At 43.5% G+C, this 26127-nt stretch overlaps 1 protein-coding gene across 6 annotated transcripts; it reads left to right on the plus strand.

Annotated features, from left to right (window-relative positions):
- Positions 1–1996: 1996 nt before the first annotated feature.
- Positions 1997–25480, plus strand: LOC139378926 (ubiquitin carboxyl-terminal hydrolase 47-like). Of its 6 annotated transcripts, none has more exons than XR_011628345.1 (13): positions 1997–2873; positions 3164–3261; positions 3378–3474; positions 3600–3715; positions 5611–5681; positions 5806–5937; positions 6045–6131; positions 6284–6412; positions 6639–6767; positions 6947–6984; positions 7164–7198; positions 10213–10703; positions 10807–10898. XR_011628345.1 is itself a non-coding variant. In XM_071121540.1 (13 exons), exons 2-13 carry the CDS (start codon positions 3174–3176, stop codon positions 24167–24169), a joined length of 1065 nt encoding a protein of 354 aa, XP_070977641.1. In that variant the 5' UTR covers positions 2319–2422; positions 3164–3173; the 3' UTR covers positions 24170–25480. The 6 variants fall into 6 exon arrangements, 3 of the variants coding, with proteins under 3 accessions (XP_070977642.1, XP_070977641.1, XP_070977640.1); XR_011628344.1 differs by having other exon boundaries at positions 2302–2873; positions 7837–10497; positions 10704–10898; XR_011628346.1 differs by having other exon boundaries at positions 2319–2422.
- Positions 25481–26127: the final 647 nt, after the last annotated feature.

The raw sequence follows: 26127 nt of genomic DNA on the forward strand, positions 1-26127 counted from the left end.
GCGGCTCTGGCGGCTCCTTGCAGACTGGCGGCTCTGGCGGCTCCTTGCAGACTGGCGGCTCTGGTAGCTCCTTGCAGACTGGCGGCTCTGGCGGCTCAGGACAGACGGGAGATTTTGGCGGCTCAGGACAGGAGGAAGGCTCTGGCGGCGCTTAACAGACGAGGCGCACTGTAGGCCTGGTGCGTGGTGCCGGCACTGGTGGTACTGGGCCGAGGACACGCACCTCAGGGCGAGTGCTGGGAGGAGGAACAGGGAGTACTGGGCTCTGGACACGCACAGGAAGCCTGGTGCGGGGGGCTGCCACCGGAGGACTGGTGCGTGGAGATGGCACCGGATAGACTGGCCCGAGAAGGCGTACTGGAGATCTGGAGCATCGAGCCTGCCCAACCTTACCTGGTTGAATGCTCCCGTAGCCCGCCCAGTGCGGCAAGGTGGAATAGCCCGCATGGGCTGTGCAGGCGAACCGGGGACATTATGCGTAAGGCTGGTGCCATGTATGCCGGCCCAAGGAGACGCACTGGAGACCAGATGCGTAGAGCCGGCTTCATGGCACCTGGCTCGATGCTCAACCTAGCCCGGCCGATACGAGGAGCTGGAATGTATCGCACCGGGCTAAGCACGCGTATTGGGGACACTGTGCGCTCCACCGGATAACACGGTACGACGCCCTCTCTCGCCGGGAAGCCGGCGCAGGACTCCTACCTGCCTTGGCCACACTCCCGTGTGCCGCCCCCCAAGACATTTTTGGGGCTGCCTCTCGGGCTTCCTTGCCAGCCGTGTTCCCTCGTATCGCCGGCTCCTCTCTCCGGCTGCCTCTGCTCTCCTAGCTGCCTCCACCTGTTCCCATGGAAGGCGATCCTTTCCCGTCAGGATCTCCTCCCATGTGTAGCAACCCTTGCCGTCCAAAACGTCCTCCCATGTCCATTCCTCCCTATTTCGCTGCTCCTGCTGCCACTGCCTGTTACCACGCTGCTTGGTCCGTTGGTGGTGGGTGATTCTGTCACGATCGTCGTATGGAGGGGACCAAAGCGCAGCGTGGTGTGAATACATTTGTATTTTCTTTAATGTAGAACACGAAGAACACTTAAACAAAAAACAACAAAACGATAAGACGAACGTGACCGCTATATAAACAATGTGCTAACTTGCAACATAACATAGACATAGATAATCACAAACCAAGTACCCACAGAATATGGCTGCCTAAATATGGTTCCCAATCAGAGACAACGATAGACAGCTGCCTCTAATTGAGAACCAATCTAGGCAACCATAGACATACAATTTACCTAGAAAGGAAACAGCCCCATAAACATACAAAACCCCTAGACAATCCCCATATTTGTTTTTGTTTTTCTTCTCTTTTGCACACCTGTATTTCTACTTGCACATCCTCATCTACACATATATCAGTCCAGTGTAAATTGCTAAATTGTAATTACTTTGCCACTATTGGCCTATTTTTTGCCTTACCTTCTTACTACATTTGCACACACTGTATACAGATGTTTCTATTGTGTTATTGACTGTACGTTTGTTTATCCCATGTGTAACTCTGTGTTGTTTTTGTCACACTGCTTTGCTTTATCTTGGCCAGGTCGCAGTTGTAAATGAGAACTTGTTCTCAACTGGCCTATCTGGTAAAATAAAGTATAAATTAAAAATAAAAAAATACAGAAAAAGAGATTAACATTATTGACAGTGCTGCAGCTGAAACTCAAAACTACTGAGAAAGTACGCCAGAGCTCAGGTAGGCAGTTAAAACTACCACACAAACAAACACACACATCACACTCTGAGAATTGACCGTTGGCTAATTTAATGGTTACACACTGAACAAAGAAACTTGTATTGAGTATAATTTGATAAGAGGGAAACGTGCACAATGAATGTGAAATCAATTCGAATGAACTTGATTATAATGCTGATATGTGAAGCTATCCTATGATGTGTTCTACCCTCCTCACCTTTTTATTTAGGGAACAGTATGAGTACCATACAGACAAGCAGCTGGAATATTCATGCCTGTTCTCCTTTTATGGGATCCAGAAGGAAGATTGGAAATGTCTACTCTCCTCTTCTATTTTCAATATTTTTTTTGACATTTTATTTGATCGAAACGTTGTGCTTCGTTAAATTATATGTCTATGTGTGAGAGAGAGGGGGATCATATAATTAGGAATTGGACTACTAATGTAATAGGCTCTGTTTGGGGATATACATTATTAATAACAACTCTCAATATGTGTTTTATTTTTTTCAGTAGCCCGTATACAATACGCCACATCTGGCCACATATGCGTATTACTGTAGATTTCAAGCGAGGTAAGGTGAATCTAAATCGAAACTGAAATTTGGAAAACAAATGTGTCGCACTTCTCTTTCTCGAAGCTGAAAAATCGGTGAAATCGGTAAATTGTTGGTAGGCTACGGTTTTAATTGTGTTATCACAGTGCTAAAATGTACATGAAACTAACGGAGTAATCAAGTCATGAAATCATACCGATATATAGGTATTGTAAAACGCCTGTAGTCCTTTTCCAGGCTTTATTTCAGCCCTGCCGAAGCTACTATTCATGTAGATTATTCATGTGTGCATGCATATTGTTGTGGCGAATCTTCAAATATTTGGAATTTGAATCCATATGCGAGGTCTACAATTAGATTTTAATACAGACGACATTTTCCATATCGCTGTCCACAAATGAGTGTTGCTGCAGCAGTAACCTCAAAACGAAAATCCGCGCAAACAGACGTACAAAAATGAAACTATGGTGCGTCTTTACGGGTGACGGGCTTTGTTTATCGAAAAAGGCCTGAACAATTATTGTAAATAAAATAAAAACTCCAAGTAGCCTCGTAGCCCAGATACGGTACGACATTCTCATTGTTATTTCATAAATGATTTAGCCTGATAATAATTATATTCTATTCTATATATAATGTGGTTATTATTGTTATTGTTGTAGTTATATAATTGTTGTTACATTGTTATAATTGTTATAGTGTTGTTCTAATAATACTCGTATAATTAGTCTAGAATGTGTTTACAATAAGGTAGGCCTAAATATATTTTTCCAAATCAAGGGGTATATACATTTAAATCTAACAGATTATGGCTTTAATGTTTTCTCTGTTAACACAAAATCTTTTGATTATTCAGGAGTGAAAAAATGAGTTCCAAGGAGAATCCTCCAAAGAAAAAAGGATGCGACAAAGGCATCGTGGAGAGGTTTAAAATGAGACTTGACCTCATATTTGGTAAGCAATAAGTACGTTTCTGTCTCAAGATCGAGCCATTATATTTCTACATGCTGACACACTGAAGTGGATCAGTTATGGTACTACAATAATTCATTATTCTTTCTTTATTTTAGACTACAATGGCTTAGTTAATCAAGGAGCAACCTGTTATTTGAACAGTGTGCTGCAGGTCCTCTTCATGACTAAGGACTTCAGAGAGGCTGTGGAAAGGTTTGGGAATTTCCATTTTCTGATTGAGTCCCACTTAACACAGTGATTACAATCTAAAATCAATACATTAAACTATAATAATATGCAGTAAGAGAATATATTAGATATCACATCGATCTCTACAGTCACTGTGGTCAAGATCAGAAGACTGCTGATTTTCACCTGAAAAGCCTTTTTAAGGCATTGAAGACAAGTGAAACTCACACAAAGGACATCTTATCCATACTTGGCATTGGAAATGGTGAGTTCGCTTTTGATATCCTGCTGAGAAAGAGTATATATTTGACCTAACTTTGATAAATGTATAAGTGCTCTAAGAGCATTATACAGGATATTCAAACAAGTATAATACCTTCCTTTTTGCAGTCAAATGACCTGGCGGCCTCATGGGTGGAATGTTATTTCATAATTAATGAACATTTAAAAAAGAAAATGCCTAAAATCCGCTATTTCTATGTCAAATATATATAATGTGACCTCCCGAGTGATGCAGTGGTCTAATGCACTGCATCGCAGTGCAAGCCGAGTTACTACAGTTCCTGGTTTGATATCATGCTGTGTCGTAGCCATCTGCGACCGGGAGACCCATGAGGCAACAAACAATTGGCCCAGCATCGTCCGGGTTAGGGGAGGGTTTGGCCGCCCGGGATATCCTTGTCCCACTCCTGTGGCGGGCCCGGGCGTATGCAAGCTGACATGGTTGCCAGGTGTACGGTGTTTCCTCTGACACATTGGTAAGGCTGGCTTCCAGGTTAAGCGTGCATTGTGTCAAGAAGCAGTGTGGCTTTCCGGGATTGTGTTTCGGGGGACGCACGGCACTCGACCTTCGCCTCTACCGAATCCATAGGGGAGATGCAGCGATGGTTTAAGACTGTAACTACCAATTGGGAATGATGAAATTGTGTAGAAAAGGGGGTAAAATAATTTTTACAATAATAAGTATTCAGACCCCTTCCCTTTTTCCACATTTTATTACGTTACAGCCTTATTCTAAAATGGATTACATAAAATGTTTTCCTCCTCAATCTACACACAATACCCCATAATGACAAAGTGCTATTGTAATAAAAATAAAATCTGAAATCCCTTATTTACAAAAATATTAAGACCCTTTGCTTTGACACTCGAAATTGAGCTCAGGTGCATCCTGTTTGAGCTCAGGTGCATCATCCTTGAGATGTTTCTACAGCTTGATTGGATCCACCTGTGGTAAATTAAATTGATTGGACATGATTTGGAAGGGCACACACCTGTCTGTATAAGGTCCCACAGTTGACAGTGCATGTCAGAGTAAAAACCAGGCCACGATTGTCTAAAAAAGTGTCCGCAGAGCTCAGAGACAGGATTGTGTCGAGGCACAGAACTGGGGAAGGGTACCAAACATTTCTGCAGCATTGAAGTTCACCAAGAACACAGTGGCCTCCATCATTCTTAAATGGAAGAGGTTTGGAACCACCAAGACTCTTCCTAGAGCTGGCCACCCAGCCAAACTGAGCAATTGGGGGAGAAGGGCCCTGCTCAGGAAGGTGACCAAGAACCCGATGGTTAGTCTGACAAAGCTCCAGAGTTCCTCTGTGTAGATGGGAGAACCTTTCAGAAGGACAACCATCTCTGCAACACTCCACCAATCAGGCCTTTATGGTAGAGTGGCCAGACGGAAGCCACTCCTCAGTAAAAGGCACATGACAGCCTGCTTGGAGTTTGCCACAAGGTACCTTAAGGACTCATACAAGATTCTCTGGTCAGATGAAACCAAGATTGAACTCTTTGGCCTGAATGCCAAGTGTCACGTCTTGAGGAAACCTGGCACCATCCCTACTGTAAGGCATGTTGGTGGCAGCATTATGCTGTGGGGATGTTTTTCAGTGTGTGTGTGTGAGGGGAATTATTTTGTTTCAAAGTAGATTTGTTTAAGACTACCAAGAAACACTCTTGTGTGACCCTGATTTAGCCCACTGCATTAAAAGGTTAAAATATATACATACATTTGAATGAATCAAATTATAAACAATTTTAGTAAAACATATATATTAGTAAACAATTATAAATTATATGAGTTTATGTAAATTAAAAAGTACATCCTTTGCATTATGACCTACCGCAGGAGTGTTTTGACTTGTTGTTTTTACCAATCAGTTTACGAGCAACGGGATGCTGCTGAATATTTTGAGAATATTTTAAGCATGGTCAATCCTTATGTGTCTCAGGTATAGTATTATTGATTATTTATACTGACATGTTATGAGAAAAAACCTGCAACTGAACATGTTATAAATACAATATTTGCTATGACAAGACTTTGTTATTATATGGCATATTTTTTGCATTTAGATCTTTAAAGGACATTTGAGACACACAATGAGATGTTCAGAAGGTCATGTGACCAGTGATGAACCTGGTCCATTCTGGACTCTGCCACTCTCAATAGAAAATCCATCCGACTCTAACAAAACCTACAGTGTGGTAAGGAAAATATTCTTCAAGTATTTTAGTCATTTCCAAAGGTTTTGATTTTTGCAGGGAAGGATTGTTTGTAAACGGTGTGTGTGTGTGTGTGTGTGTGTTTACAGAGGGATGGTTTTGAGAAGTTTTTCAAGTCTTCAACTGTCAGTGAGATGTATTGCGACCAATGCAATGAGAAAACCTATTCAACCATTGTGAGTTGTGATGTTGAGAATATTCAATCATATCGAAATCCTTAATCCACAATGGTACCAAAAGCCTCTCAAAAAGACAACACGCTCTAGACTACGGAAGGTAATGGCTATACTGATAGACTGATAGTGTGTGTTTGTTTTGTGTCACCCAGGCGTGTAAAATGGAACATCACCCAGAGATTCTGACTCTGCTCCTCAAGAGGTTTGAGTTTGACTACCACAGTATGTCATATACCAAAAATGACTGCTGTGTTGAAGTTCCTCACACGTTACGGACAAAGGTATTTAGAGATACTTTCTTTATAGGACAGGTGCTTTTGTAACAATTTTCTCATGTAGGCGACACATTTGTATATGTATTCAGGCAGGAGCACTATGAAAGGAAAACAGAGGGTTACGTGTTCTCTCATTCTCATTGGTCCTTCACCGGTCCCTACCAAAAACAGCTTCGTAAATGTAAATGATGGCGGTGTTTTTCTTTTCATGACAGACCTTTTCTCTGAACAGAACTGTGACTATGAACTCTATGCAGTGGTGGACCATGTGGGAAGTCTAAGAGGTGGACATTACACTGCTAGAATCAAGTCCTATGATGATCACAACTGGTATGTGTTCGATGACAGCTACGTCAGACAGGTATGTTTTTTTGTCAATTGAATTGAATATTGATTGTTTCAGTGTCAAATATTATGTGTCGTCAAAATATATTGAAACACCACCAATAGACGCCACCCTCAATATACTGTAGGCCAGTGTACTCAATGATTTGCATATATTTGTATACTCTTGTAATACATACTGCTCCTCCCTTACAGCCCAATCCACAATCAATCAGTCATATGAATAATGAAAGGTAAAATGTCACTGTTTTCCATCTCTTGTGTGTGTGTGTGTGTGTGTGTGTGTGTGTGTGTGTGTGTGTGTGTGTGTGTGTGTGTGTGTGTTTTTTTCTCCAGAGAACATCATGTCAAACTGAATCACCTCTTTTTTTGTAATATTACAGTTTTAACATTATTTTCCTATTTCCACTAGATCCCAGAGTGTGTATCTGCTTATGTACAAGAAATGTAAGTGCAGTAAAAAACTATATATTTTCCTGTGTTTTCTATATATTTCCACACTACTAGGTTGGAATAATAATTGTGAAAATGCTGCCTGAAATTTTAGCGTGTTTTGCATGGGTGGGGTTTTGGACAATAGACCAATAACAAAGAAAGGTACCCCTACTCTTTGCCAATAACAGCTAGTTTTAAGGTTACATATTCCTCCCAATAGGCTTCTCCAAATAGGTCCCTCACTCAGACCACTCTCAGACAGTCTTAGGAAAATTCTTGCTTGAGATATTGCTTTTTGCTAAGAAACCTTTTTTTTTAAATATATTTTTTAACCATTTTAATTTAAAACAGTCACTGAAAGGTACTTAATTGTTACCCATAAATGATTTGATATTGAGAAAGAAACGGCTGCATTGGAGCGATAACAATCTGTCATACAGTCATCCCGTACAGTAGCATCACTTATCTTAAAGGATCCTCCTATATGTCTTCAAATATCCCGAATTCAACAGCTCCTGTTCAGTCCCTTCAGATTTGTGGCCCTAAATGTAAATTCTGCTTGGATAAACTGAATTATGCTTCCTTCATCTAAACTCTTTTTGACCAATTACAGTCAAACTTATGTATGCATTTCCCTCTGTAATTCTAAGCACGTGCTCCGGATCAACCAGGAGAAGAGGAAATTAAGAAAAGAGGAGGAATTAAAGTGTATGGAAGAGGAATGGAAGAAAATAGAATAAGAATTGAGGAGAATAAAAGAGGAATGGAATAAAATTAAAGCGGAATTAAAGAAAATAATCCATGTAGAATCACAGAGTATAGCATTGCAATTGGAGAGAATATATGTGGAATTCAAGACATGGGTAGACAACAATGGAAGAGGCATTGATGACATTCCTCAACAATTCATTACAATAAGAGAGACAGTGAAGATGATAGAAGAGGAAGAGAAGAGAATATACGGAGTTGAAGAGTATAGAAGAGAAATTGAAATGAATACAAAAGAAATTGAAATGTATAGAAGAGGGATTGAAAAACATAGAGGAGGACTTGAAGAGCATAGAAGAGGAATTGAAAAGTATAGAAAAGGAATTGGAGAGTATAGAAGAGAAAGTGAAGGGTATGGAACAGGAATGAAATATAATAGAAGAGGAATGGAAGAGTGTAGAAGAGGAATTGTCAAGTATAGAAGAGGAATTGAACATATGACGGAGTCTGCTACGTCCCATCGGGGACGCTAAGTCACTTAAAGCTAACTGCCAGTTGAAGTCTCTGGGAAAGTGATATCAACAATGGCAACTAACAGCTTCACTAGCCAGCTATTCTGCTTAAAGCCTAGGCTATCATTCAGCAATAAAACAGGTACGCTTGGAACAAATTATATTCTGTTTTAGGTCCCGCTTTATTTGAAGTGCATCTTATGAAGGTTAAGGCTTCATAAAGCAGTCATATACTGTAGAATTTAAAAGTACTAGATAAATGGGCCACAAATCCTCTATAACTGTATTTCATGCTCTAGAAAAGAGTAACGAATGTGAACAAATAAATGAATGGTTATGTCATACAGCTATGCCACATTATACATCGTTATAGAGCATGATATATGGTTATAGATCATTTGTGAAGCATCTATGTAGTGCTTTATGAAGCCTTCATAGGATGCACTTCAAATAAAGTGGGCCCAGTACCCAGTTTTATTCAGTGGCCTTGTTGAAAGTTTTTAGACATATAGATACAGTTTTTAGTTTTAGGCTACAAGCCCATTCTGCCTAGTCTGTGTCATTAGCCATATCGACTAAAGAGAACATTGCAAACAACGTTTGCATTTTGTATTTATTATATCTCTTTAGTCATACAAATAATGCCAACAATAGGCAACTTCAAAAGTCCTTTATCACTTGATACATAAAAAATAAAAAATTAGGCTTACCATGTACAATGTTTGTTCTGGGGTGTATTCATTAGTGCACACCCTAGCAAACCATTAGCAATGATTGCCCACTCAAGGGGATGTTGAGGGGGTATGTGTATGACTAAAGAGATTAATGAATACAGAATGAAAACATGCTCTCCTTAGTCGGTATGGCTAACTATAGCAGCTCATATAAGATAGAATTGTGCGTGTATTGGTAAAGGCCTGCTTTAACTGTTGTGTGTGTGTGTGTGTGTGTGTGTGTGTGTGTGTGTGTGTGTGTGTGTGTGTGTGTGTGTGTGTGTGTGTGTGTGTGTGTGTGTGTGTGTGTGTGTAGAATAAGAACCTAACTAAGTATGTCCTATGCAGTGGAGGCTCCACAGAGGAGGAAGGGGAGGACCATCCTCCTCAGTGAAATTTCATAAAAATAAAAATAGTGAAACATTAAAAAGTGTTCCTTTTTAGAAAAACTAAACTAAATAAATTCATAGGTCACCAAATAATTGATTAAAATGAAAGTCTACAGTAACTTCAACAGCACTGTCTGGGGTAGCACCATGGTGTAGCCTGAGGACAGCTAGCTTCTGTCCTCCTCTTGCTACACTGACTTCAAAACAAAAGCTATAAGACTCGTAGCATGTACCCCTGACTGCAGTGTGCAGTTCGGGCCTGGCTCAATATGGGCGGAGTCAAATAATTGACCCCGCCCATGTTTGACCCCGTCCACCGGTGTTTTTTTTGTCCATCTGAGGTTTGACAGTCACACACTGAATACAAACACACACGTTTGTGCAAGGCACACTTTGAATACAAACATGTTTCATTTTTGAAGATCTTAAGTAATATTATATAACGTGGTACCAGCACATGTGTTGTAACACTTTTTGTTTCATGCTATATTTGAGACAAGCTACTGATATTGTTGCAGTGAACAACAGACTTGTTATGTATGTCATGTACTGTTAAAATTGTGTTGATAAATGTTATACATTTGTAATTATATTATTTCATTGAGCGAATATATACAGTTACTACCTATCCTGATTTATAATGCTATTTACTTTCCTCATGAGAATGTATTTTTAATTATTTTATTTCACCTTTATTTAACCAGGTAGGCCAGTTGAGAACAAGTTCTCTGTCACGAATACCACCGAAGGTGGCTCCCCTTCCTGTTCGGGTGGCGCTCGGTGGTCGTCGTTGCCGGTCTATTAGCTGCCACCGATCCCTTTTTCCTTTTCGTTTGTTTGTTTTTGTCTAATTGTTTTCACCTGTTCCTTGTTGGGGTTTTGGGATGGGTGTTATTTAAGTTTGTTTTGCCCGCTGGTGTTTGTGCGGGCTTGTTGGTTTGTTAAGTTTGGTGATGTATCGTGTTTTGTTTTGGGTTTTCGCTGTCCAGGTTTTGGGTTGGTTTAGCGCCAGTGTTTTGGGCATTCACCCATGTTTTGGACCTGTTACGTTTGGTGATGTATCGTGTTTTGTTTTGGGTTTTCGCTGTCCAGGTTTTGGGTTGGTTTAGCGCCAGTGTTTTGGGCATTCGCCCATGTTTTGGACCTGTTACGTTTGGTGATGTATCGTGTTTTGTTTTGGGTTTTCGCTGTCCAGGTTTTGGGTTGGTTTAGCGCCAGTGTTTTGGGCATTCACCCATGTTTTGGACCTGTTACGTTTGGTGATGTATCGTGTTTTGTTTTGGGTTTTCGCTGTCCAGGTTTTGGGTTGGTTTAGCGCCAGTGTTTTGGGCATTCACCCATGTTTTGGACCTGTTACGTTTTGAAGGACATTAAAGCGTTTTCCCGTTCATTTCGCTCTCTGCATTTGACTCCTCACTCATTTCACTCACCCGCCGTTACATTCTAATTTTCAACTGCGACCTGGCCAAGATAAAGCAAAATGGAGAATGGAGACAGACTGTAACATATAGACACGTGGACAAGCTGAATGTGCTTTGTACACTAAGTTTTACCAGCTCCAGTAAAGAGATCAGAGACTCGGGTGACTTCTACATTATCTTTACTAAACAACACAATTAACAATTGAAACAATTAACACAGCAGAGAAAAACAAGGTTTGACCACTCCTCAAAAATGGCTTCACTCTTGCTCCTCAAAAGAGGCAGACAGTCATTTTATTGTAGTCAACTGCCTCCACATAGAACATCTCATAATGTCTCTGTAACTAGAAGGAGAACATGAATGGTTCCTTGAGGAGAATATTCTTCATCCAGGCCATCATACAACCGTAGTTCTTTAAGGGTTGTAATGCGGTCTTCCTCGTCCATCCCAATTACACTAGGGAGGGAAACGGTGCCTTTAAATGTTTGGCGTTCACACCATCTTGCTGCCTCTAGGGTGTTCTTTAGAAGAACATCTGCTTCCTTGAAGAAAAAGGAAGAATAAATAGGAAGAGTAGTGCCTCATTGGGTGATCAAGTCAAATTACACCCCACTTTCACAATACCACCATGCAAACAAAAGCCACTATTACTAAAGGGGTTTTCAGTGATATCTATAACTACTCAACAAGTCATCCCAACTAGTACATCTTGCCATGCATCAAAGCCTTCAGCATTACACACAGTAGACTACATACCCAGTTCACAGCTCCCAGTTCGCCGTGCATTTTGTTTTCAGTATCGTCTAGAAAGAAAACAGATTGTGGGCATTAAGTAATGTAAGGGAACCTCTAGTGATGTGTGTACAAGAATGCACCTTACTATAGCTAATAGCCTATACAGTACCTGATCCTGTAGGGGGGGGGGGGTCTTCTACATCATCCAGAAATATATTGTAGGGGGGGGGGGGGGGGGGGTTAGGCTTTAAACATTGGTTTAAGACTATACCACTCATCATATGACACCTCCTACCTGTTGTGTGTTTTGTTTTCGCCCCCTTTTTCGATGTTTCAACCTCTCTTCTTCAGACCTTAGTGAGTGAATGACATACATTCAATATGAAAATATATTCAGGTCAGTCTGACTATAGTGAAACAAGTGATTTTAAGGATGCAAATGAAACGTTTTTATCATGTTCAAGACTTACGGCAAGAGGATCTAGGCACCACCATCGCCTAATTTGCTCATGTTTTCCTTTGAAAAAGAAAATCACACAATCGGATGGGTATCCCAAAAAACCTAGGATGCTGATGGTATGTCAAGTGCTTCAGAAACTGTGCTCTGTTGATTATTGTTGCCGTGCAACAGCACTCAGATCTGAGTTTAAGTTTGTAGAGAAACTCGTTGTCCAAACCTATGATGCCATGTGTGTAATGGATTGTATCTGCTATTTGTACAGGAAAAGTGTTTAAACTCAAAACCTATTTCCATTTTCCACTGAAAGTATGATTTTTTAAAAATGAAGTAGTTGTACAATATCATGGGTATGCTCAGAGCATCTTTTTACAGCTTGAGAAGTTGACATTTTACTACTGTACTTGGGCCTTTAATACGGAGGTTTGCTGATTACAGAAGACAGATTCCAGTTGTTAGGTTTGTTAGTGACTCAAATTTTCTGCTGATATTCTGATCTTGTAGCTCACTCACTCCACAGTTTCCTGGCTCTGCGGACCCCTGGGAGATTGACCACAGCTCTATAAGTCTGCATTTCAATTGGACTGGTGTGTATTATATGCCTATAGGGAACGCACTATTCCCTTTATTCCCTCCTGAGGACATCACCAGTAGAAAGTTCACCATCAAGGGTGACGTGTGGTCCTTCAGCACCTTGCTGTATGAGATCGTGACCTATCGGGAGATGCCCTGTCCCAGTAAGATTTGTATAATTAGGATATATTAATCTCCTTGGCATTAAAGCTCATTGAGGGAAAAATTGGACAAGATGGTGCTGACTGAGAGGGGCGAAATCAAATGATCTTTACTTCTATTGTACTATTATCTCATTTGACCACAAGCACTTCTGGATATCAGATAAACAGTTACTAACCACGATTTCGACCTCAAATAAGACTTCAACTCAGCTGTTGCCCGGTCCCTATTCCTTTGTTCCAGTAGCTACCAAAACCCTGCAGGCATAGACGCAGTAGACGAGCTGCAGCCCTGGTGAAAATGAGCGATGAGAAAACCGAACGGCGCTCCCCTCCTTTCTGTTGGCAAATGTCCAGTCACTTTAGAATAAGATGAGCTTCGTTTGAGAGTCACATGTCTTACAGATACGTGGATAGATGATGACACTATACACATAGTAATTTGTGGATTCTTCATCCAGTGGCAAGATCGGACGAAGGCTTTGGGCAAGTCTAAATGAGGAGAGGGGGTTTCATAAATAACAACAGGTGTGCTGCTTCCGGTGTGAAGGAAATCTATAACTTTTGCTCACCTGATATAGAATACCTCATGGTAAGTTAAGCTGCAGACTCTTTCATCTACCAAGAGAGTTATCCGTAATTATCACGGCTGTCTACAAGACAACAAAACTCTGGCACTCAACAAACTGTATGGGGCCATAAACAAACAAGAAACTGCTCACCCAGTGGCAGTGTTTCTGGCGGGCGGAGACTAACGTGAGGAGATTAAAACCGTCCTCCCTCACTTCTACCAACACATCACCTGCTCCACTAGGGGACCTAAAACTCTAGACTACTTTTATTCTACCCACAGAAACTCATACAACGCCTTCCCTTGTCCTCCCTTCTGCAATTCTGACCACAACTCCATTCTCCTGCTTCCTGTTTACAAAACAAAGCTCAAACAGGAAGTACCAGTGATGCGTTCAATACGGAAGTGTTGGGATGACACGAGGTTACAAGACTGTTTTGCTAGAACAGACTGGAATATGTTACAGGATTCATCCGATAGCATTGAGGAGTTTACCACAACAGTCGCAGGGTTCATCAATAAGGGCACAGACAATGTCATCCCCACAGTGACTATATGAACGTATCCAAACCAAAAACCCTCGATTACAGGCAATATCCGTTCTGGGCTAAAGGCAAGAGCTACCGCTTGCTTACAAGGAATGGGACATGGACATGGACGCATGCAAGAAAGCCTGCTACGATCTCCGACTAGAAATCAAACATGCAAAAGGATAGTATAGTAGGAAGGTGGAATCCTATTACACTGGCTTCGATGCTCGTCGTATGTGGTAGGGTCTGCAGACGATAATGGATTACAAAGGGAAACCCAGCCGTGAGTAACCCAGTAATGCAGAACTCCCAATCCAGCTGAAAGCCTTTTATTCTCACTTCGAGGAATACAACACTGTGTCTAGCATGAAAGACCCTGTTTTTCTGGAGGACTGTGTGATCTCTCTCTCCGTGGCCGATGTGAGCAAAACATTTAAACAGGTTAACAATCACACAGACGGAATACCAGGGCGCGTTCTCAAAGCATGAGCAGACCAGAGCTCCAAGGTAGCCTGCCTAAATGACTTTCGCCCTGTAGCACTCACATCTGTAGGTGCTTTGAAAGGCTGGTCATGACACACATCAACATAATCATCCCAAACACTATGGGCCCACTTCAATTCTCATAATGCCCCAACAGATCCACAGATGACGCAATCTCAATTGCACTTTACGCTGCCCTCTCTCACCTGGACAAGAGGGGAAATAACTATGTGAGAGTGCTGTTCATAGACTACAGCTCAGCATTCAACACCATAGTCCCCTCCAAGCTCATCACCAAGCTAGATACCTTGGAATTGAACACCTTCCTCTGCAACTGGATCTTGGACTTCCTGACGGGCCGGCCCCAGGTGGTGAGGGTAGGCAACAACATCTCGCCACGCTGACCCTCAGCACGGGGCCCCTCAGGGGTGTGTGCTTAGTCCCCTCCTGTACTCCCTGATAGAGCTTCAAGTTCCTTGACGTCCACATCACTAAGGACTTAGCATGGCCCACACACGCCAGCACAGTCGCGAAGAGGGCACAGCAGCACCTATTCCTCCTCAGGAGGCTAAAACGATTTGGAATGGACCCTCAGATCGTCAGAAATTTCTACAGCTGCACCATCGAGAGCACCTTGACTGGCTGCATCACCGATTGGCATGGGAAATGCAACGCCCCCGACCACAAAGCACTACAGAAAGTGGTATATCCCAGTACATCCCTGGGGCCGAGTTCCCTGCCATCCAGGACCTCTATATTAGGCGGTGTCAGAGGAAGGCCCGAAATACTTCTAAATAGTCAAGACTCCAGCCACCCAAGCCATAGACTGTTCACTCTGCTACTGTCTGGCAAATGGTACGGAAGCATTGGCTCTCGGACCAAGTCATCTGAGTCATTTTTACCCCAATGCCATAAGACTGCTAAATAGCCAGAAGACTGTGAAATAGTCAATTAATGGTTACTCAAACTATCTATCCTGATTCCTATCTTGCACTGACCCTACGCACACTCACTAGACTATATATACACACTATACACACACTCACTCACACAAAAACTACATTGATACTCCCACACAAAACCCATACACTTACGTGGATGTCGATGAAGGCAACCCCCCGCACCTCTCTGGTTAAATGCAGGAGACACATTTCAGTTGAAGGCATTCAGTTGTACAACTGACTAGGTATCCCCGTTTCCCTTTCATACGCCAGAGGAGGACGGGCTCACTGTAATGGCTGGATTGGAATAAATGGAACGGAGTCAAACGTGGTTTCCTTATGTTTGATGTTTGATACTGTTCCATTTATTCCATTCCTGCCTTTACAACGAGCCCGTCCTCCTATAGCTCCCCCCACCAGCCTCCACTGACATACGCACACACATATACATAGCACACGCATACCAACACAACACAAACATTTGCGGCTACTATTCTTTATTTTACACTTATTATCTATCCTGATTCCTAGTCACTTTACCCTGCATTCATGTACATACTGTATCTACCTCAAACACCTCGTACCTCTGCACATTGATCTGATACTGGTACTCCCTGTATATACAGTAGCTCCATTCTTGTGTATTCTATTTTATTCCTCTTGTGTTACTATTTTTTCTGTTTATTATCATTTTTAAACTCTGCATCGTTGGGAAGGCCTCGTAAGCAAGCATTTCATGGTAAAGTCTACACCAGTTGTATTCGGCGCATGTGACAAATACAATTTGATTTGACACTAACTTCTGACATCTACCCCATTGTTATTGAGTGAGAAATGCTATCAATGCATGATTAGCACAAATGTAGAGTTCTTCTGCTTTCCAGTGCCATTTTGAGAGTATATATTGGACTGCTGGAAGGAGAATAAAAATGACAGGAGCACTTTCGAGGCTCTGAAAATGAGGTTGAGGAACGTTACCGGTTCAAGGTTTATGTAATAATTCTTTAGTATCGATTAAATAGCAGTAATTAAATGTTAGTCTTGTTTCTCAGCTCTGTCATCTATTTTTGAGGGTCTGGAATGTTCCTTAGCCTTGAGTAACACACAACACTATCTTAAAGTGCTACCATGACCACATTGCTGATTTTACTGACTGCGCTGGGAAGGGATAAAAGTTGATGTCATCTCTGCTGTCTTCAGACATGGTGTGTGCTTCCAAATTAAACCTTTTCTTTCTGCCTTTACACCATTGTCTGATTTTATCTCTGATTCTATACTTCACACCTGAATAAGAAAATTCCCAACACTAGTTGTACAGTATACTAACTAGCCTAAACTCTGTAGTCTTTCAATTTCACTATTACTTCACCTCAGTGTGGATTCCAGGTTAAGCTTGTATAAAGGCATCTGGTTTCTTCCCTAGTCCTTTATAGGTAACACTACCCTTTATAAGGGTTTATAAGTAAGGGTCATAGATAGTTTATAACAATGAAAGACATACATCATAACCTTATACAACACAGGAAAATCACAGATTAAATGAGATGAGAGACAAAACAAAGTCATGTAGCCTCTTGAACAAATAAACCTCTTTCTCTTAGAAAGTTACAATAATTTTTACTTATTTAAAGGGACAATCTGCAGTTGAAACAATAACAAAGGGTCCCCACCACTGTTTAGGTAAAAAGCTGAGGGATGATACTGGAGATATGTGACCATTCTCAATTCCATAGACAGAGCTAGTATGGATGCAGGGACTGCCCATCCATGATATCAAAATTATAGTTTAACCACGTTTTGAGTTGATTCATTTGTTTATAAATATTGGAGTAAAACGGTGGGTCTTCTGCGCTCATTCACTTCAATTCAGTTTGACCTTTTTCCTGAGCTCTGTTCTCCACGATAACATTTGATTTTAAACACCTCTTCATCTTCTTTACCATTTACACAATGGTGTGAGCCTTTCTTCAGTGTGCAAGGCAATGGCAATCAATGTCACAACAAAAATACCACACAGGTGGGCATAATTATAAATTCACAGTCAGTATTGGCTCAATCAAGAGGTCCCGGTAGAGGAAGCAGTGGGGGAAACATCAAATAAAGATAGACACACAATACAAATACATTATGATGTCATTACCTTTTGCCCTATTTATAACCAACTACAAAAACTAAGAAAAATAACATTCCTCATTGAGGCCTGCTGGGGCAAGAGTGGCCAAGCGATCTATCCAATATGTCTCTCTTTGGAGAAGAAATGTATCCGTATCTCTTCCCCTACGTGGCGTCTTCACCAATTCAATTCCCATATAATGTAAGGCAAGTGTGTGTGTGTTTTGTGTGCAGGTATGTTCTTACACAGCATATTTTTGTGAAATGTGTATGCAAGTGAACGCTAACCATCCTTTTCTTTTCTGGCCATCTCCTTGTTCTCTCAGAACATCTCCCTCTCTGTCAGTGACTCTGTGGTGTGGTGTAGTTACAGACACAGGTGTACTGGGCTAAACAGGTACCAGGCACAGGTATCTGGCTCAGATTGGATGGACTGCCCAGCTGGAGGTTGTGGTGGCTAATTTCTGCATCAAATGAGGAGAAACAAACTTCACACACCAGTCAGAGTTATACTTAAACTACATCTTTAATAATAATAAGAGCTTTGCATTAGCAATGACTTTCAATGATGCACCATTTCTAATGAACCATTGAAAGTGACAACACACAGATATATTTTATAGCCAAGATACACCCCTCTCAACCTACATGACGAACCACAGATCTTAGGAACAGTTCAAAAAGGGACTTTATAATTAAGAAAGGAGTATCCCTTAGCCAGATAACATTCACTATAAATGATCGTTCAGTTTGGTCCCTAAAACGAGGTTCTAATCTCGTTCCTGGTACTTCATAGCACAGAACCATTACCTCATCCAATGGCATAACTCAATTGTCAACTCTAGATACTCCCATCTAAAGTTAAACCCCTTCTTGACCTCTCTCCTGGACAAACTCACTGAGGGGAGTGAGCCTCTATGTCATACACTATCCCAGGATAAGTGCAACACCAGAGAGGACGTACAATGGTTCCAGATACTGCCATACACCTCCCGCCAATGCCAAAGAAGGGATTGACTTGCGCACAGACATTGTGGAGACAAGTAATTGGTTCCCCCTTAATCATGCCATCCCTTCACATGGTTTAACAGATACATTCACATATGAAGACAATGTTCCATCCTGTCCTCTTCCCTTTCTGATATTCTGCATAGCACCAGGGATATGTGAAAGACAAGCCTGACCTCTCCCCTCTCTGGGCCCCAAGTGACTGAGCCCCAGCTGAGGGAAAAGTGCAACTGCCAACACCATAATCATTAGAAATACATTCTAATAGACACGTATATCACAAAAACATATTATGCAATACAAGCATTATAACATAATCTTGCAATTTTCCACAACAAGGTGCCATTGAGGTAACTTTGAATTTGATGATCTTGGATGCTATCCAAGTGAAGAAAACCACCTTTTTTTTACCCTGATTGTGTTCGTTCTTTTGTTCCTTAATTCATTCATCCAGGTGACAGGATACAGGGGTTTAGTGTCCTGACCTGACAAGAGGTTGTGCTCTTACCCTGACATTGATCCCGCCATCAACAACCTGGCATCTCACTCTCCAGCTGCCCAGTGACATCTGAGAAATGAGTTTTCCTCACTTAAAATTGTAATTACTCTTTATTTCTACATTGGAAATGGATAAGTCTTTCAGAAACCTGCCTACCATTAGCTTGTGTGGAAGGACCAACAGAGGGCAGGCTGGGCTCATGGATAGTAGCCCACCAAGGCATGGGAGACAAGGTAACCAGAGGCAATTAAGCACAGCTGACGGTACTAATGACATACTCTCCTTCCCCTATAAGAGAGAGAATGGAACCAGCAGCGTGAGGGGGGGAAACTATCTCTGGAAGATGGCCACCGAGAGAGAGGAGCTATCCAGGAAGAACCACTAAGACGGTGACAATCCCGTGACTTTTTGTTGTAGTTTAAAGATAATCCTATTGTGTTCCTGTTTCATCTGGAGAAGAAGATGTATGTTTTTCCTTGGAAGATTTTCATTGATTATGTTGGAGTGTTTGTGTTGACCAAATGCCCTCAATAGAGAACTGTGTTCAATCAAGAAAACCTACTCCTGACTTGTTTATTCCACCTTCCCGCTTTAGAGTGATGCCCAATTACTTGGTCCGCTCACATTGGTGGAGAATGCGGGCATTAGGTGGACGAGTGACACAAGGATAAGTGAGTAAATCAAGATTCTTCCAGTAGACCCGGAGGAACCATTCAAGAACGATGGATAACGCCCTACTACAACAATTGATCACGGCACAGCAGACAACCATAGAACTCCTGCAACAACAGCTGAGCCGACGAGAAGAACCTAGAGTTAAGCCAAGAGCGGCTGCTCACGCCATCTTATCTCGTCTCTCCAAGGAGGATGATATTGAGGCCTTTCTCATGACCTTCGAAAGGACGGCCACCTTGGAAGAGTGGCCGCCCATAGAATGGGCGAGCGCATTAGCCCCTCTTTTGACCGGGGTGGCTCAGGAAGCCTATTTTGACTTGGATTCCCGCGAAGCTGCGGACTATGGGCGACTAAAAACCGAGATCCTGTCCCGGTACCAGCTGACTGCCAGAGATAGGGCTGTAAAGTTCCATCAATGGACCTATACAGCTGATCAACCCGTCCGTGCCCAGATCTTCGCATTAATACGACTGACGAAACAGTGGCTAGAACCTGGAAAGGGAGTAGGACATGTGATAGAGACTCTCGTAGTGGACAAGATATTGAGAGAATTACCCAGTGACTTAAAAAGGGTTGTGGGGCAAGCCAACCCGTTGTCAGCCGACGACATAGCCCAGGCGGTAAAAACATATCGGTCTACAGGGGAGTTGTTAAAAAGTGACAAGGAGGAACGGAAGGAGTCTTCCAATCCCGTACCACGACTCACCCCGGCGCCCCCGCCACCGAAACGTCCAAACCTCCCCCGGAGGTGGGAGAAGTCAGCCACCACACAGCAGGGTCGGTGTTATAAATGTCAGTCTCCCGACCATTATGCCCCACAATGTCCTAGCAAGGATGAGCCCATGGTCACGGAGTCATCACTGCCTACCCCCACACATCCCATTTTGAGGGGACAGGATCAACACTGTTGGTTAGCAGAGATAGCCCCAGCCTCAGAGATTCCGGTTCGAGTCGAAGGACAAGATGTGGTAGCAATTCTCGACTCGGGAAGTATGGTTACGTTAGTAGAGGAGCGGATGGTGACCTCCGCAACACTGCTACCAGACAAAGTAGCCGTATCCTGTATCCATGGAGACACCCACTATTACCGCACTGTGAATCTGCCTATTCTCACTCCAAAAGGAAGGTGTACAGTCAGGGCAGGGAAAGTGCCCCAGCTGAAGGTGCCATTATTGATCGAGAGAGACTGTCCCCTATATAAGGAGCTTCGGCAGATGACGTTATGCACGGGAAGAAGGGGGACAGGAAAGAAGAGAAAATCCAAGCCCGAGGTAGTAGTCCTACAAGGAGACGTAGCCGCGTCCTCGTCCTCTGCAGCAGAGGAAGAAATAGTGACCCAACATTTACGACAGATATTCCAGGAAACCACCGATGAAGACACGTGAAGGGTTATACACAACGCAGGAAGGAAGGAGCAACCAGGCGCTAAGGGATATATTTGAAGCTCCATCCGAGGAGGGAACCTGGAAGGGATTCTCCTCGGTCACCCCTGATGGGGATGGGGAACAACCTCCACATCCCTCTACCGAGGTTGACCTGCCCCAGGAATTAAAGGGACAGTTCGGCACCTCGCAGCATAGAGACAACAGACCTAAGGGAGGCCATGAGGAAGGTGAAGGTGATCGACGGGAGGAACGTCGAACCCCCTCTTCCTTACTATGCAATCAGGCGGGGTCTCTTATACTGGGTCGTACGACGAAGGGGGGAAAACCAGGAATTACTAATGGTGCCTAGACCATACAGGGATACAGTTCTACAGTTAGCCCATTCCCACGTCCTAGGAGGACACCTGGCACGAGACAAGACTATTGACAGAATCATGCAGAGATTCTATTGGCCCCGGGTCACCCGGGATGTGGCCAGGTATTGTAGGACGTGTGATCAATGTCAACGTACAGCTCCACGGCCACACCTACGTAACCCTTTGATTCCTCTCCCCATTATAGAGACTCCCTTTGAATGCATAGCTATGGACCTCGTAGGACCCCTCCCAAAATCCGCCAGAGGACATGAGTACATTCTAGTGGTTATAGATTACGCTACCAAGTTCCCGGAGGCCATACCCCTGCGTAACATGTAGTCTAAGGGAATTGCCACGGAGTTATTCCTGATGTTCTCTCGTGTGGGCCTCCCCAAGACGATCTTAACCGATCAAGGAACCCCGTTCATGTCCCAGTTGATGAAGGACTTGTGTCGGTTATATCAGGTTCAACAGATACGTACAAGCATATTCCACCCTCAAACAGACGGGTTGTGTGAACGCTTGAACAAAACGATTAAAAGCATGTTGAGAAGAGTGGTGTCCCGAGACGGGAAAAACTGGGACATGCTTCTCCCACACTTAATGTTTGCCCTGCGAGAAGTACCCCAGGCATCCACTGGATTCTCTCCGTTTGAATTGCTCTATGGCAGACCCTGTCGAGGAATCCTCGACTTAGCCAAGGAGACCTGGGAGACCCAACCATGCCCCTTTCGATCCACAATAGAACACGTTACCCTGATGAGAGACTGCCTGTCAGCAGTGTGGCCCATAGTCAAGGAGCATATGGAGAAGGCCCAAAGAACCCAAGGCCGGGCCTATGATAAGTCCGCGACCCCCCGTGAGTTCACCGTGGGAGAGAAAGTGATGGTGCTTGTGCCCACGGCCAAACATCGCTTGCTGGCGCAGTGGAGGGGGCCCTACGAGGTAATGAAAAGGGTCTCACCGGTCACTTACCTCATCAAGCAACCTGACAGGAGGAAGAAGGTCCAACTCTATCACATAAACCTGCAGAAGACGTACCATGGACGAGAGGAGGAGGTGGCTTTGATGGCTCTGGAGGGCAAAGGAAAAGAGGAGGCTCTACCACAGGTGCGCCGTGGCCAAACTCTCCTACCGGAGCAGTCAAGAAAGCTAGACAAGCTGATTATGAACTTCGGTCGAATATTCTCTCCATTCCCAGGACAAACAGATGTCCTGTTCCACCATATCCACACTGAACCCGGCAAGAAGGTGCATATCCGCCCTTACAGGATTCCCGAGGCTCGCCGAGTCATCGCTAAGAAAGAGGTGAGGGAGATGTTGAGGATGGGCGTGATCGAGCCATCGACGAGTGAGTGGTCCAGTCCCATAGTCCTGGTCCCCAAATCCGATGGTAGTATGAGACTCTGCAACGACTTTAGGGGCGTGAATGCCATCTCTACATTCGATGCGTATCCCATGCCCCGCGTGGATGAACTCTTGGAGCGCTTAGGAAAGGCCAAGTTCATCACTACCCTGGATTTGACGAAGGGATATTGGCTCCGGAGGATCGCCCAAAGACTGCCTTCGCCACCCCAGAGGGGCTTTTCCAGTATGTGAGGGTGCCCTTCGGACTGCATGGTGCCGCTGCAACTTTCCAACGCCTCATGGATGCCATTCTACGGCCCCATCAAGAGTATGCAGCGGCATACATAGACGATGTGGTCATCCACAGCGAGGACTGGGATAGTCACCTCCTGCGATTACGGGCGGTGCTCGTGAGTTTGGAAGCCACAGGGTTGACAGCCAATCCAAATAAATGCTGCCTGGGCCTGTCCGAAGCGGAATACCTGGAGTACACCGTGGGGAATGGGAAAATACGCCCACAGGCAGAGAAGACCAGGGCAATTCGTGACTGGCCTCGACCCCGGACCAAGCGAGACGTTCGGGCCTTCTTAGGGATAACAGGATATTATCGCCGTTTTATGCCGGGATATGCAACCATTGCCAACCCCCTCACAAACCTCATCAGGAAAAACCTGCCAAACCGGGTAGACAAGACGGAAGAGGCCTTTCAATTGCTAAAAGATGGCCTGTGTTCTGATCCCGTTCTACAGGCTCCGGACTTCTCACAAGAGTTCATTGTGCAGGTCGACGCCTTGGATACTGGGCTCGGGGCCGTACTAGCTCAGGGTAAAGGTGAAGCAGAGAAGCCGATTCTCTTCATTAGTAGGAAGCTCAGCGATCGGGAACAGAGGTATGCGACCGTAGAGAAAGAGGCCTTAGCCATCAAGTGGGCCCTCGAATATCTCCGGTACTACCTACTGGGTCGGAGGTTTGCATTAGTTACTGACCATGCGCCCCTCACGTGGATGGCTGGTAAGAGAAACAATAACAACAGAATAGCCAGATGGTTTTTGTCTTTACAACTGTTCTCTTTCCATGTCATCCACAGGGCCGGATCGAGGAACAGGAATGCAGACGCGCTGTCCCGACGTGACCAAGACGGTGAGTCTGGCACCCGACCCTCCGGTTCGGTCCTGGGGGGAAAGGTATGTGGAAGGACCAACAGAGGGCAGGCTGGGCTCATGGATAGTAGCCCAACAAGGCATGGGAGACAAGGTAACCAGAGGCAATTAAGCACAGCTGACGGTACTAATGACATACTCTCCTTCCCCTATAAGAGAGAGAATGGAACCAGCAGCGTGAGGGGGGAAAACTATCTCTGGAAGATGGCCACCGAGAGAGAGGAGCTATCCAGGAAGAACCACTAAGACGGTGACAATCCCGTGACTTTTTGTTGTAGTTTAAAGATAATCCTATTGTGTTCCTGTTTCATCTGGAGAAGAAGATGTATGTTTTTCCTTGGAAGATTTTCATTGATTATGTTGGAGTGTTTGTGTTGACCAAATGCCCTCAATAGAGAACTGTGTTCAATCAAGAAAACCTACTCCTGACTTGTTTATTCCACCTTCCCGCTTTAGAGTGACGCCCAATTACTTGGTCCGCTCACACTTGAAACACATTTTATCCAGCTTCCAGGTAATACTGCATTCCATACATACAGTACATGCCATAGATCTGAAATTCCGGTTTTGGCATGACAACGAACACAACAGGAGAGTTGGCTAAACACACAAACCGATCTAGTAGCATGCTAGTCTACCAGTAAACACTCTTTTTTCCATCACAGCAACAACTGTTCTGTAATACCCAATTGGTAAGTGTGAAGTACAAAGAGGCCCACATACCAGGTCTATCTTATAAAATAGGTCTTCTTACCTCAATGGGAATTTTGCTGGATAAATAAAGGTTAAATACTTGAAAAAACATTGATATACATAATGCTGCTCCATTGTGAATAGAATTACCTCTATTATAATTTCTCTCCCTCTGCGATTCCTTGTTACATCAGAACTCGAACCCTGACCTTTGACCCCGGCCACTCTTCCAGTGCCGGGGGTCAGTACAGACCTGTACTGTGGTTGCAGTCCTGGGGGTCAGTGCTGCTGTCTGTCTCCTGGCTGCCCTGATGGTGGCCTACGGGAGGTAAAACTCCTCCAGAGTCAGGGTGCATGCTGACCAAATGACTACCGATGGAATCAAATGACTACCGATGGAAACTGGGACCCTATTATGGCCCTGAGAGTTTATAGCCAGAGCTTCACCTTTGCAGGGGAAGAGAACAAACAAAATATATATTGTTGTTTTGTTTCTGTTATTTTGTATTATTTTTGAAATATTTATCAACAGCTTTGCCAGTTTGTGCTTTGGCAGTGAGATTACAGTACAATACTGAATACACTGTTACATAAAAATACATCATAAGGCAGTAAAGTAGTAGAGATTCTCTCTCCTGCCAATTCTTCAATCCCTCCATCCCCCAGGCAACCTCATCACCAGCTGACTCACAGAGTGGTGCTGGATCCCATAACAGGAGAGCAGGCATGAGTCTTCCAGCTTGGGACTGTGTCCTGTCTTTTGTCCTGCTTAGTAAGGGGGCTGAATAATTTTGCACGCCCAATTTTTCAGTTTTTAATTTGTTAAAAAAGTTTGAAATATCCAATAAATGTCGTTCCACTTCATGATTGTGTCCCACTTGTTGTTGATTCTTCACAAAATAATACAGTTTTATATCTTTATGTTTGAAGCCTGAAATGTGGCAAAAGGTCGCAAAGTTCAAGGGGGCCGAATACTTTCGCAAGGCACTGTATGTGTTTTTTTGTTTGAATGTTGTAAACTCCCAAGTTTTACTAGTAAACATATATATTTTAACTGTATGTGTGGTGGCCTGGAATCCTTAGAATCTGTTTTTGACAATTCTTCAGCCAATGTATTTTTCAGTTGCAGTACTGTTGTACAGGTAATCTGGTCTTCTGTATTGATCACGTCAATTACAATTTTATCTTTGTTCTGCACTCATTTGACTTGTCACCATAGTCAGTGATACTCACTGGTATTCCCCTGAGCTCCCAAGTCATTTTACCAGTCCATCTGCATTTCCATCCTGCAAAATAATTGGAGCATAGCCATGGGGTTATTGGACACTCCGCTCCTCATTCACTCAGCCTACTGAGTCCACTGGTCCCACACTGAACTACCCTACACCGTGACCTCTTTCTCCCCTCTCTCTCCAGATGAAATCCTGCGACTAGTGAGGTCTGGCCTCTAGACAACCTGCCCGCTTGACCCCATCCCCTCCTCCCTTCTCCAGACCATCTTTGGAGATGTA

This window comes from Oncorhynchus clarkii, chromosome 21, assembly GCF_045791955.1.
Source record: "Oncorhynchus clarkii lewisi isolate Uvic-CL-2024 chromosome 21, UVic_Ocla_1.0, whole genome shotgun sequence".
Taxonomy (NCBI): domain Eukaryota; kingdom Metazoa; phylum Chordata; class Actinopteri; order Salmoniformes; family Salmonidae; genus Oncorhynchus; species Oncorhynchus clarkii.